This window comes from Sarcophilus harrisii, chromosome 5 (genome assembly GCF_902635505.1).
Source record: "Sarcophilus harrisii chromosome 5, mSarHar1.11, whole genome shotgun sequence".
In the NCBI taxonomy this organism is placed as follows: Eukaryota; Metazoa; Chordata; class Mammalia; order Dasyuromorphia; family Dasyuridae; genus Sarcophilus; species Sarcophilus harrisii.
This window is the reverse complement of record NC_045430.1, coordinates 18,139,003-18,153,434: the sequence shown is the minus strand read 5'-3', so window position 1 is coordinate 18,153,434 and position 14,432 is coordinate 18,139,003. Positions and strand designations below refer to the sequence as shown.

The 14,432-nt window shown below is 39.6% G+C and overlaps 1 protein-coding gene across 1 annotated transcript in view; it reads left to right on the top strand.

Annotated features, from left to right (window-relative positions):
* Window positions 1-14,432, top strand: part of TIMP3 (TIMP metallopeptidase inhibitor 3) — a 59,237-nt gene that overhangs the window by 30,297 nt on the left and 14,508 nt on the right. Inside the window, exon 2 of the mRNA XM_031938643.1 lies at window positions 14,275-14,357. Coding sequence (XP_031794503.1) covers window positions 14,275-14,357 — 83 coding nt within the window. The remainder of the gene's footprint in view (window positions 1-14,274; window positions 14,358-14,432) is intronic.

The window sequence follows — 14,432 nt, the reverse complement described above, 5'->3', positions numbered from 1 at the left end:
TTTTTAAAGCAGTTGATGGAGACTGCTAAATGGTGCAGTGGATAGAGTACCAGCTCTGGAATCAGGAGGACCTGAGTTCAAGTGTGTCCTCAAATTCTTAATAAGTGTGACCCTAAGCAAGTCACTTAAACTCCAGTTGCCTCACAAAAAAAGCAATTAATGACCTTTTATTTTGAAATTTAAGGGAAGATGACTTTGGGACCCATACAGATATTTGGAATTGTCCCCAAGGTCTTGAAGTAGGAGCATCCATTTTTGCCATTCTAGTGGAGTGGGCAATTCCTAGTTTCTCAATCAATCCAAGATAGAGACAATTTTAAGAGGAGTGTTTCTTCTTCACTATTTCTCCTGTGCCTCTATGATGGTAACAGTATGGAACCTGTGCATTAGTGGAAGGATGATGGCCTTCCCTGCCTCTGTGGTAAAATTCTTGTCTATGTACACTCCCATAAGTGACATGTAGGGATAGAAAAGAATGGAAGAGAAAATTCTCTGGATCCCTTGACGATGTATGGATGCCATTAGAGAATGTTAACTATCTTTTGGTTGTCCCTCGCTCTACCAATTTGGCCATCCCAATTCCTTTTCCAATCCTAGATTATGGTTTTTTCTGTGTGTGATTTATTTATGACACACAGCAACTTCTGTGTGCTCACCACATGTCTCTCCCTTGTCTTTTGGGAGTGAATCCAAGCTATCTGAAAAGAAGGAACACAAGATTATGGATTTAGAGCTGGGAAGAAACTTAGTCTTAATACCCCTCTCCCATTATAAGGACAGCAAGGATTTGGGAGATTAAAGGATTTGACCAATAAACGGCCAATAAACATTTATTATATTATAGCAGGCACTATGCACCAGGTACTGTGCTAAGCATTGAGGGTACAAATATAAAATATACATAAAAGCCAAAGATAAATATAAAAATATAAACAAAATATAAATATAAAAATTTATATAATACATAATATAATATGTAATACATAAATATCATAATATAAATATAAAAATACATTGTATATAATATAAATATAAAAAACCCAAAGACTATCCTTTCCCTCAAGGAATTCATAGTCAAATGGGGAAAGATGTACACAAAAACCAGAGGAATAGGTGGGGATAAGGTGCTCAGCCTGGGGACACGATGGAGAAGTCCAAAAGGGTGCAGCAGGTGAAAGATGAAGCAGAGGCTAGCCTGCCTCCCTCCTCTTTAAATTGAGATTTGGGAGGAGGGCAATTGTTCTGCTCTCCAGTCTGGAAGTACCAAAGATACTGATGAGATATGATACCAAAGCCAGATTTGACCTTGCAGTATGATGAAGTTCTGCGAGACATGATGGAGAGGATGATACAGGAAAGACCTAAGGAATTAAAAGAGAAGGATCAAAGAATCATAGCTCTAGAGCCGAAAGAGTCCCAGAAGCCATCTAGTCCAATCCTTTCAGATAAGGAAACTGAGCTTTGGGGGTTGTGTCTTAGCCAGAATCAAATAATACAAATCCAAGGAAGCAACACAGAAAGATAGAAAGCAAACAATAACCAAAAAAGGTGAAAACACTGCTTTGATCCACATTCAGTCTCCATAGCTCTCTCTCTGGATGTGGATAGCTCTTTCCATCACAAATCTATTGGAATTAGCACTTTCTTTGGATCAACCCACTGGTGGCAAAGTTTCATCCTTGAAAGGTGAATTTTATTTTATTTTGATTTTTGAAGCAGCCAAAAGTCATTAGGAGACGAGGGTGACTAAGCTGGGAAATCCCATTTTGGATTGAAATCAAGGTATGATAAATGGTGAGACTGGTTTTTCTTTCTTAATTGCTTGTGGGATTTGGTTCTGAAGGTTATTCTCCCCTCCCCCCAATAGGGTCTAAGATAGTCAGAAATCAGTCCCTATCATTAAACAAAAAGTCTCCCCCGCCAGGTGTTCACTTCAAAGAGAGTTCTAATTGATTGTGTGCCATTATTCCTGTATCATTAGGGGTAGCAGGGAGTTTTAAGTCCCTCAGAGTCTGGGAATTGGCAATAGTAGAGTTTAACAGTTTTCCCATCCCTTTTCTCCATAGCCACATTGTAAATATTTCCAAGTGCATTTTCTATGCTTATGACTGTTACTAATTTTTTAAGTTGTAATGTAAATATGGCTAAAAACAATCATATCGTCTTTGTTCCCTTGGAATCAGTGCTGTTCTCTACATCCAGGACAGTGTGTGGAAGTTAGGTGACCGTGGATAAAGCTTTTTTTATTGGGTTTTTTTTGTTGTTGTTGTTGTTGTTGTTTGTTTGTTTTTGTTTTTTACTCCAAGTTTAATACTTGGAGTAAGGAAGATCCAAGTTCAAGTTCTGCCCACTTATTAGCAATGGGATTTATCTGCTCTGAATCTTCACTTTCTCATTTTTAAAATAGAGATAATATCAATGCTTATCTTACAGAATTATTACAAGTCTGAGACGAGATAATGTACGGAAAGATTCTTTGCAAACCTTAAAGTGTTATATAAATGCTAGCTATTATTAGCCTAAGCCACATGATGTAGGCAAGAGAAAACCTCTCTGGTTATTCACTTCCTGGCATTTCTTTGGTTTTTCATGTACCCTTATTTTTAAAAATAGCATCTATTAGTAATAAATTATGATTTATTAATAACATCTAAAAATAAAATAAATCGGTACAATAACTAATATATAATTAAATAATTCTTATGAACTCAAGTCGAAAGGGGGAAATTAATTGAATTGGGATAGGCTAAAATCCTCAAAGTGACAGGAGTTACCTTTGGAAAGGAGATGATCTAATGGGCTTAAGGAGGGCAACCAGGATTATAGAGCTAGAATGGAAAAAGGTCGCTCCTCCATCCTGTAGAGTGGAATCTTCTGCAAGTCATGGTACCCTTAAGCATCCAGCATATGCCCTTGATCATGGCAGTAATTACTTCTTAAGGGTTTCTTACATCGAATTCAACTTAGTCCATCTTTACTTACCTTGCAATGAAGAAAATGAGAGCCTGAGGTGACAGAATGGTATAGCTAAGGTCAAACAAATAGGCAGCAGAGCCAGGAGCCAAAATCTTCTGGTTTGGAATCTAGGGCTTTATCTGGGACATCTCTTCTTATTACCTATTATTGTTTAGGATGCAAATGCATGGATTCCAATTTTTCTTGGGCAGCAAGATATAACTATGTATACATATGTTGGATTTAACATATATTTTAACATATTGAACATATATTGGACTACCTGCCAGCTACGGGAAGGGGTGGGGAGAAGGAGGGGATAATTTGGAACAGAAGTTTTTGCAAGGGTCAATGTTGGAAAATTACCCATGCATGTTTTTTTTTAATAAAAAGCTTTAATAATAATAACAAAAAAGAGAATACACGGTTTCCAATTTTGGCCTTCGACCTTAGCTTTGACCTTTACTTTGGTTCTCAGAGTGAAGAGGTTGGACTGGATCACAAAGGTGGGCTCCCTTCTTGCTCTGATATCACACGGGACAGTTCCTTAGGCCACTGGGCCATTTATCCTGGCAGCTCACTAGCTGGTGGATGAGTCTGTGGTGATGGGCGTTGAGTACAGATGTTCTCCAGATGTCTTGTGTCGTGGGAATTGGCTTGATGGGACGATGATTCCCTCCAGGAATGTGGTATGAGCCAAGCGCACGCAAACCATTGACGGAGCTGTCCCTCCTTTAGAAACTGTAACCAGATCCTTGGGCACAGTGGCCATCCCTCTGGCCGTGGCTTCTAGCAAGCCTGAGCACAGCCTACATGTCCACACAGGTTAGGGCTGTGACTGCCTCAGTGCAGCCATGAAGTGAACCTTGGGGCTTTTCCAAGTTCCTGAATTACATTAGAACGAAAACACCACTCGTATTAAATGGCATGTGGTGTCTTCAAATTTCCAAAATGTTGCCTGTCCATTATTACATTTTTGAGTCACAGAAGCTTTGTGAGGCTCTATCGGGATAATCATCCTCATTTTGCAGATGAGAAAACTGAAGTAAGGAAAGCCTCTGGTTATTTATACCTGCGAACTGTGAGAGATAGAATTTGTACCCAAGTTTTCCAACACTGTCTGTAAGAGCATAATCATTCAGAATCACTCCATGTCTTATGGCTTTAGATCTGGAGGTTCCTTGGTCCAATTATTTAATACCTCTGGACCTCAGTTTACCTTAACTGTAAAATGAGAAGTTTGGATTAGATTGGGGGGTTCTTTACCATTTGTGTGTGCGCTCTGAAGAAGAAACCTTCTCAGAATGTTTTTAAATGCATAAAATAAGGGCAGTGGGTAGAGCACCAGCCCTGAAATCAGGAGGACCCGAGTTCAAATCTAGTCTCAGATACTTGACACTTCCTAGCTGTGTGACCCTGGGCAAGTCACTTAACCCCAATTGCCCAGCAAAAAAAAAAAAAAGGCATAAATAAAATACATAGGATTACATAGGAAGCCAGTTGTATTAATGTTATCCAAATGGGGAGAGGGAATCCTGACTCTAGATTAAAAATCCTAGGATTGGATGATTAATTTCCCTTTCGACTCCCAAGCCGTGACTGTTGAGGCTTCTTAGAATCTTGTGTTTTCAAGTAAAAGGCTTCCCAGTCTCATCTGTTTTTTTTACCCTTGCCCCGGGGGAGCACCCATGCTGAGTGGTGCCTTGGGTTGGTGCCTGGAGATGTGGCAGGTACAAAAACCAGGGGGGGAAGGAGCAGCTGTGTCTTGTCTAGACAGCACCACCTTCAAGTTCCGTGACCTTGGCTAGATTCACAAAAGTTGAAAGAAAACTTAATTACAGATTACATTATTTAATCTATCATAACATATTAAAAATAATACATTAATTAGTATAATTGTATAATTACTCTATTAATTGTATATTATATAACTAATTATATATGATTAATAAATGGTATAATTAATATATAATTGTATATTTGCTATTATGTCATACATATTCACATATATATATATGCATATTATATATTACAACATATTTCATGGGTAAAAGTTATTAATATGTCACTCCTTGTCTCGTCGGTAGCCATATTAAATAAATTCTTTCTTGTTGAGTCTAAGACCCCAGGAAGATCTGTTTGCCCTTCCCCTAATATATGTTTTAAGAACAGATACTCTGATATGAGCATCTGAGAATTTGGAGATAATTTAGGAAGAAGAGGCCTCTGGTGGATGTCATGGAACGAGCTTTAGTTATCACAGTCGGCCCTTCCATTTAGCAGGCTGCCCCACGATGTTTAAAAAAGAAAATCAAAACGCCACATTGCATGCGAGACGTTGCCAGCGGCCCCGGTCCCACCGAGAGACCCGGGACCTGAAATCCCAAGTTCTGAGAAACTCTTGTCCCCACGGTGTGTTTTTCTGGGCAGGGCTTCAAAGGGACTGTGGTTTAAAAATATGCAGCTATTTCAGTGACCACTTGTGTGGGATAAAATTTCTCAGGCCTGTAATGGGAGCCCAGGGAGGGACCGGGGTGGGGAGCAGGGTGGGGAATGGCTCAAGCACCCCGCGATGCTTACTGCCGGATCGTTGTTGATGAAATCGGAGCTTCGGAAAGTAAACATATATCTCCTGAGTCTGACTGAACTCGAGTGCGGGTCAGCAGCTTTCTAGAAATCTGGGCAACTTTAAAGATGGTTAAGGTAAAGTTACAGTGGAAAGAATACTGGAGAAGGGAAAGGAATAAGCAATTATTAAATGCTTACTGTGTGCTAAGCACTTAAAAAAAAAAGAAATATACCTCATTTGATGTTAACAATTTCTGAGGTGGGTTGTGTTATTGATTTGGGGGATCTTACAATTAAGGAAACTGAGGCAGAAGTGAAGACACTCGTCTGGGATCGTACAGTTAATAATTGTCCCTGCCACATCATCTGCATTCTGGGTGCTGATACTACGTAAGTAGTAGGGAAACTCACTTTTCCTACATCAGCCTCCATTTTCTCTTCTTTTCTTCAAGTTAGATTGGAATTAAATGAGCTTTCTGCTCTTATGACATAGCAAAATATATACAGAGGGAACTGGCTTGGGACACACAGTTGGGGGGGAATTGGTCTCTGAAATCCCTTTGAGTCCTGGCTTTATGGTCTTTTGATCTGTGTCCATATTCTTTCTTGCCAGGAGAATGTAAGCTCTTCGAGGGGAGCAACTTAGGTCAGAGAGGGAGCCTAGTGTAGTAACAGAGTGCTAGATTTTAATTTAGGAAGATCCTGTCTCAGATCCTCAATGGATAACCTGGTATAAATCACTTATTTCTATGACTAAATAATTTACTTAATATAAATAAATATAAATACAATTGATTTCATAAATACAAAATATATTTAATAAATATAAATGCAATTTATTTCATATAAATTAATATATATATTTAACAAATATAATGTAATTTATTTAACAAATAAATTTCATATACATTTATATAAAAATCATTTTTTCTTAAACTAATGATCATTTCTTTAGTTCTAACCCCACAGCATTGCCTTAATGCCTCGTGATAGGTCCACCATTTTTTATTACGTAGTACTAAATGAGATCACAGCCCTGCAGACCACATCTGGAGCCTCGGGCTCAGTTCTGGGCACCATATTTTAGGAGGGACTTTGACAAGTTGGACCGCTTCCAGGGGAGGAAAGCTGGGATGCTAAGGACAATTTGAAACCATGCCATATAGATGTTCTAGGAACCGAGGGCGTTTTAGTCTGCAGAAGATAATTTAATTCGGTTCAGCAAGCATCTACCGAGTGAATTTAGGGCTTCCTGGAATCCGTAATTTCCTTCAGAGACTCAGGTCAGGTCCCACTTTCTCCTTGAAGCCTTCCGAGATTCCTTAAGTTATTAGTGGCCCACTTTTACCCTTCTCTACCCTTATTAACTTTGTATTTACTTTTCTTGCTACATTTGTTCCCACCTTTTTTTTCCCCCCTTATACTATAGACATATATCTATTACTTATGTACTCAATAACATGCTAACTGACTGATTTTGGAAGAAAAAGACTTGAAGAACTAGAAAATGCTTGAAATTTGCACTAATTTGTACAAGGAATTGTCCTAATTTAGAAATAGAAAAAGAAAAGGAGAGGAAGCCAAATCCAGAATTGGAAACGGTCTGTCCCTGCAGATGGCTGACCCCTGGAACTTAAATCTTTAGGGACACTGCAGGGAGCCCACTAGCGGGGAGAGGCTGTTTATTGGATTTTTAAATTGATTATTTATTTCTGAGTCAAGGCAACAGGTGAGATCCATCATCTGGGAAGGGGGAGGTAGAGGAGGGTCGTAAAACACTGGGGCTGTCTTCACTTGCCTGTTTTTCTTAGAATCAGAGATCTTGAGCTATAAGGTCCATCAGAGGCTCTTTAGTCCAGTTTCCTCATTTTTTCCCAGTGAGAAAACTGAGGCACAAGCTCAAGGTCACATAGGCTTGTAATTAAGAAACATCCTCTAGCAGAAAATTAGGGAACAACCCAGGCTAATGAAAGGAAGGAGAGAGGGAAGCATGAGCAAGAGTTACGGGTTTAAAATCCAATCATTTTGCCATATCCCATCCAAGCTTAACAGGAAAACTTTTTGTCAGTTTCACAGTGCACTCCCCCCTCTCTTTTTTTATTTGTGGATCTCAAAACTGAGACCGGCATTTAATACGCATTTCGTATATAAAAGATAAGCGTGGAAATTCAAAACCTCACTGACGAACTCTTTCCGTTAAGTACAAATATTAATCTTGGTTTTATTTAAACAGGGTTTTTTTGGGCACAGAAGAAAACTCAGGAAGCTAAAAATAAACCCAAATACACAAAAAAGAAAAAAATCTGGAGAGATGCAAGTCATTTTAGCCCAACATCTCTACAAAAGCTATTAAAAAATTAGACAGCCAGGAAATCTCTATGGCACTCTTGGTTTCTGGGGGCTTCCAAGTCTACTGGCAAAGAACGGCTTGGTAGGTAGAAACACACAAGTATGTCCAGGTCCAGGGGAGATTGGCAGGAGAATTTCTTCATCTCCTAAGCCCACCAACTGATCCAGAAAGGTAGGAAACAATCAAGGGCCTTGATATTTCAGGGAAAAAAGCCTGGAAAGAGGAGAAGAAATGAGAACACTGGCTCTTTAATATTTTTGGTGAATGATATCTTCAGCTTTTTCCAAAAGAAGCAAAAATGAAATTCTCTGTCCCACTGCCTTCCTTTTAAAAATGCTATTCTAATTTTAAAAAATAATTTTTTCTTTTTCATATCACAGTATTCCTTTCTCTTTTCCAAGAGAGTCATCCTATATAATTGAAAAATTTTCTTAGATATTTTATTTTCCCCCTATTTCATTTAAAAACGAACTTTAACATTAGTTCTTAAGTTTTTTGGTACCAAATTCTATCCTTCCTTCCCTTCTTATGAATAATAAGTAATCTGATACAGATTATAAAACACGGAATATTTTTTTAAAAGATGAAAGGGGGGGAATCAGCAAAACTGATCAAAATATTGACAAGAGTCTCAAAACTTGTGCAATGTGGACTTCCCACCATTGCAAAGGGGTTGGATACAGCTGTCATTGCTATCCTATTTTTTAACCTATAGGATTCCCTGGTGAGTATTATCATGTGAGTCTATAGCAAAATCTGACATCTTTTTAGAAGTAGACATAAAGGAACCTTGTAAGCTCTCTAGATCACCAATACCCTCAGCAAAATCCCCAATACATAATCTATATATTTAACAAGTCATTAAACCTCTCTAGACCTCCATTTCCTCTTTTACAAATGAAGAGGTTGCCTAAGATGAACCCTAAGGTCCTTTCTACATCTAAGTTTTAAATGCTATGCATCTAAGTTTTAAATGCTATGCCCCTAAGAGGGTAATTTATGAATCTCAAGGTAGCTTATTTCATTGCTGGACAGCTCATTGTTGGGAAGTGATCTTACCTAGCTGGACTCTGGTCTTCCCTATTCTTCAAGAAGACTGAGTCTCTTCCTTATAATACCTTTCAATTATCTGAATGCAGGTTAATCTTGGTTTTATTTAAGCAGGGGTTTTTGGGGCACAGAAGAAAACTCTGTTTTCCTCCTTATAGGAGGAAAACTGTTCCTCATAGTTCTTCCCCCCCAAGAGAAGTTAACTCCTCAAAGAAAATAGCTTCTTATTCTTGCCTTTGTTTTTCTGGTGCTTGATATTTGTTCAGTGCCTACTGTACAAGGAGTGGGGCATACAGGAACAAAAGGGAAAAGATGCCTGCCCTCAGAAAGTCTGTATTTTTCTTAGGGAGATAGCATGCATAAATAGGTTTAAAATAATAATAATAAATGTGTGTTTATTTAGTGGTGATTATGGGGAGGGGAATGGGATATGGGAGTAACTTCATATAGAAAGTGGTGTTGGAGGTCTATCTTGAAGGATATTAAGAGCGAGAAATGAGGATGAAGGACATTTCAGGCAGGGGGTAGATTGGGGAAATGCTGGATGAAAGAAAAAGTAAGAAGGCATGATTAATTCACAGCGTAGATGGTGGAAATGCTCTTCATAGGAGCAGATAAAGAAAAGCTGGAGTTTTTTTTTAGAGGAGTGTATTTTTTTTCTTTTTTTTAATCTTTTTTAGATGAGCGTATTTTCATGGAATCAGAGCTAGATTCAAACCTGGTCCTCATATAGGGGAAATGCTGTCATTGGGGAGGTTGGAGTAGTTGGCCTTTTAGCCTCCTAGACTGCTGGAGAAACGGGAATTTAATTATATGTCCTAGTAAAAGAGGTCTGGATTCAATTGACAGGAGATGGGGGTGAGGAGAGTGGGGAGCTGGGAGATGCAGCCCCTCATTGGGCGTCTGTATCCCCTTTGAATATGCTAATTCGTAGCATGTGGAAAACCTCTGGAAACAGACTAATAGGCACATTGGCAGTGGGGTTCTGTTTTGCCACCAGAATTCCATTTCTGTTCAAAGCCTGGGCTGCCTGCAGTCCACATGGGGATTCAAAGTCAATAAAGTAATGATTTTATAGAGGGGGAGAGTGCCAAAGAAATGCCTCCCCTTCCCCCTTCCTGCTGGGACTGAGAACCAGAAGGGGGAGCTGGGTTTGGAATTAGGACCCCCTGGGATTCATAGCCCAGCTCTGCCTCTTGGTAGCTAGATGATGATCAAGTTCTAAATCCATTAGGGAATGGATCTCACAGCCTCAGTTTCCATTTTGCTAACCTGAGAGCTTTGGGCTAAGATAACCTCAAAAAGCATGTTCTCTTAATTCAATGGATGGACTCTGTACTAGGCACTGTATTGGGGGCTATGGATATAAAGATAAAAGAAAAATTTCCCTGCCCTCGAGATGCTTACACTCTTTTGGGGAGGTAACAATATGTGGTAGCCAATTGGCTAGAATTGTGTTTAAATCCTGCCTTAGATACTAAGTAGATGTATGACACTTTACCTTTGTGTTGACAAGGGAAAATAAGTCCTAAAGTAAAGTGACGGATAAAAGGCTTTGACAGGGTTTGAATTATTGTCCAGTGACTCCAAATTTTACATCCATTTCAGTGTGCTGAGGTACTTCTCTAATTGAGCCTCAGTTTCTTTACCTGGAAAGTAGAGATTAAAATAGCACCTACCACCAGACCTTAAGTCAGGAGGACCCGAGTTCAAATCTGGCCTTAGACTCTTAATACCTCCTAGCTGTGTGCAGGTCACTTAACCCCAATTGTCTCAACAAAAATAAATAAATAAATAAATAAAATAGCACCTACCTCCCTGAGTTGTTGTGAGAATCAAATGAGATATTTATAAAGAACTATTATTGTTTAGCATTATCATGATTATTATAGTAGGTAGGACCAGAGACTGGACTTGTAATTTCATTCCTATCAGGCATTTCTAATTAAGCTTCAGTTCCCTCACTTGCAAAGCAAGAAGATTTTTAGAGACAAGGAAACCCATGATGGAAGAAGGCAAAGTGATGTGACTTATCGAGAGTCACACAACTCATGGGTGGCCAGGTCAAGAAACTGGACATAAAAAAGAACAGCAGAACTGATTAGAATAAGACCTCAAAGTTCCTCTCAGGACTGCCATACAATTCTAGGAAAAACAATTAAATATGAAACCTTCCAGCTGTGACTTCTAGAACTGGATTCCAGCTACCAGTTCAACTGGGTCAGAGAGCAAGAATTGTCAAGGAGGAATAGGTTTTGTTTGGGGGAGATGGTACTTACTTCTCATCTCTCTTTGTCCATATAGAAATGGCCATTGGTGGAGAAAAAAGATCCTAGACTTCAGAATTTTTGTCATTTCTATAGCAATTTGAGAGGTGGTAGGGTAAGTGGAAACAGAGCTGGAACTAAAGCTCTGGGTTCAAGTCTTTCCTTGGGAACAAACAGAATCAGCATAGTTTGGCCATGGCCAAAAAGCTAGTAGGTAACAGAGGTGTGGTTTCTCATGACTTGAAAGCCAGTGTTTCCTCCACTGTGATGCATTGAATATTTCTAGAACAAGAAAACATTGTTTGGGGAAGGGCTTTGTGAATTTGGGAGCAAGGGAAGAAAAACCTGAGGCTGTGCTTTTTCCCATCATCGGTGGGGCTTTTCCTAATCTGTATGATCACACGTACCCCCTTTCCCAGTACAGTAAGTTGTATTTGGAGGGACATTGGGGATCATAGGTCATCTGATATGGCTCCTCCTTTTTATAGAGGGGAAACTGAGAGTGTAAGAGCTTTTAAAGATAATATAATTGGAGGATATGCTCGAAAGCTGGAAGGAAATTTTAGAGCCATCTAGTCCTAATGTTTCATTTTACAGATGGGGAAACTGAGTCTTAGGTCATAGAATTGAAGACAGCAAAATGTATCTATTTCGATTTTTTTGTTGTAGTAACAAGAAAACTGAATCCCAGATAGGACATAGAGATTATAAGTCTAGAGCTGAAAGAAACCTCAAATGCCATCTATTTCAACACCTTTATTTTTTACAGATTAGGAAACTGAGACCCAGAGATATTAAGCTCTTACCCAAGGTCATACCAATGCTTCAATATCAGAGACAGGATTTGAATTCACTTTTCTGTCTTATATGTATAAAAGTCTTAGTGGCTGCTTGTTGAATGGTTGTTATAAGTACTACATGAAGAGGAGGGGTGATGGTAATGTCTGTCTCTGTAACTCACACAAACAAACAAAAAAAAGAATTTAGCTTCTCTTTCCCTACTTGCCAAGCTTTCCTGATAAAGTCCATCCTTTCTGTCGCAATCTTCCCTTGTCTTCCAGACGTCTCAGAGATGAATCCTTGTGGACTCCGAGTTAGAGTGCTCCAATGGTCACTTGGGTGGGTTTAGGAGGTCTTGGGTGGTGGTCTGACCAGCTCAACCTTGAAACTATCTACTTGCCCAAGTCGACACTGCTAATGCCAACTCCTCCTTTCTTGGAGCCCCTGAAGTCTTACCCTCATTAGCAAAGCATGTGGGGAGGATCATAAGCTCGGCTTGCATCTGGGTTACTCTTTATACTTTACACAATCCTTCTCGACTCTCACGGTAACCCTGTGAGGTACACAGAATATCAAAACATTTCCATCTTACAAGAAACTGAGCCCCACAGGGAAGTGATGTCTCTAAAGTCAGAAGGCTGTTCAGAAGCTTAAATCAAAGGCCTGAGACAGGACTTCCTCCTCCTGTGAGAAACTGAGGCTGGGGGAGGTTAGAGGATCATTGATCTAAAATTGGAAGGGACTCTGAAGGCCACGTAGTTCCCCCTTCTCCTCTGACAGATGAAAAGACCAAGGTTTAATCTTGCCCAATATAACATAGGTAGCCCCCTTTGAACTAGGGTTTCTAGCCTCTAAGTCCAGCACCTATTATTCAGCAAGCACCACGGTACTTCCTTACTGCAAACCACTTTGTAAGCCTTTAACTGCTACATAAACAGAGGGGCCAACTTGATGGGAAGTCTGAATGTCAGTTTAGATATGATATGACAGGTAACAGGAAACCTCTTGAGGCTGCTGAGTAGGAGAATGTCATGACAGCTCTATTTGAAGGAGTATTTATTCTGGGAGTAAAGACGTCGCCCGGCTGCAGCAGGGAATGAGTGAAGGGCTGGGATGGGGGGAGGAGGGGAAGTAAAGGAAAGAGGTTAAAAATAACATCAAAATTGGAAAGAAAAAAGATATACTAGAAAGAAGGGTCAGTGGGATCATATGGAATTAGGTCAGAGTTTGAGTCCTAGATGATACTCTCTACTATGAACAAAGCTTCTACCTTTCCTGGATCTCTATTTTTCTACCTATTAAATGGGTCAGTAATACTTTACTATTTATCTCCTAAAGTATATAGTAATACTTTACTTTTTATCTTTATCCCCTAGAGTATACAGTAATACTTTACCATTTATCTTTATCTGCTAGTGTATACAGTAATACTTTATATACTACAGGAAATGAAGATAAATAGTAATGTCACAGAGCTCGCTGTAAGGGGCCACAGAGGCTACTTTGTAGTCCAATTCCCTCTTTTCATAAATAAGTAAACTGAGGCACAAAGAGTCTAATGAATTTGCTTAAGCTCACATAACTAGTGTCTGAAATGGGATTGGAACTCTGGTCTTCTGGATACCACATCCAGAGGTCTACCTACCCACAATACCATACTGTTTTCAGTTATGAGAAAAGCAGTTTTGTATACTTTAAAGCACCACAGATATTATAATCCCTTTTGGTGATAATGGGAAAAGCACTGACTTTTGAAATCAGAGACCCTGCATTCAAAGCCTACCTCAGAATCATTCTTCCTTCTTGGACCTCAGTTTCCTTCTCTGCAAAATGAGGGGTTTGGACTCAGTGATCCCTGGAGTCTCTTTCAGCTCTAGACCTATGACCCCATAAAAGGTTTTCATTGTGCTATAGCTCAGAAGCCAGGGAGGGATCCACGCGGCATTGCTTCATAGGAAGGATAAGTGGTACTGAGATCCAATTTTTTTTTTTCAAAACAGTAAACAGAGCTACAAGGGTACATGACTATCCAGGGAGAAAGCCAAGGTGCTGAGCTATGACTTATTTGTGGAATACTCTTGGACAATGCCAGTTTTCCCTTTCTCCTCACTCCCTTCAGAATCTTTGTTCATGTAAACAAAATCATCTTTCCAGTTGGCTCCAAAAATACAAATGTAATTCCAGAGAAACTTGGGGCTGGAGACCTCACCCTGAAACACTCACTAGTGGGGTGTGGAGTCGATTTCCTTGTCATTGGAAATCTCTAGTAAATAGCCTTTTCTATGTTTTTCTCTCGTTCTCCAGTGATCCGTGCCAAAGTGGTCGGGAAGAAGCTGGTGAAGGAGGGACCCTTTGGGACACTGATATACACCATCAAGCAGATGAAGGTGAGTGGGGTTGGCCCTCTGAGAGGCATCTGACCCTGGCCTTGGTTTATACTCAGTCTCCAAGCACCTATAGCT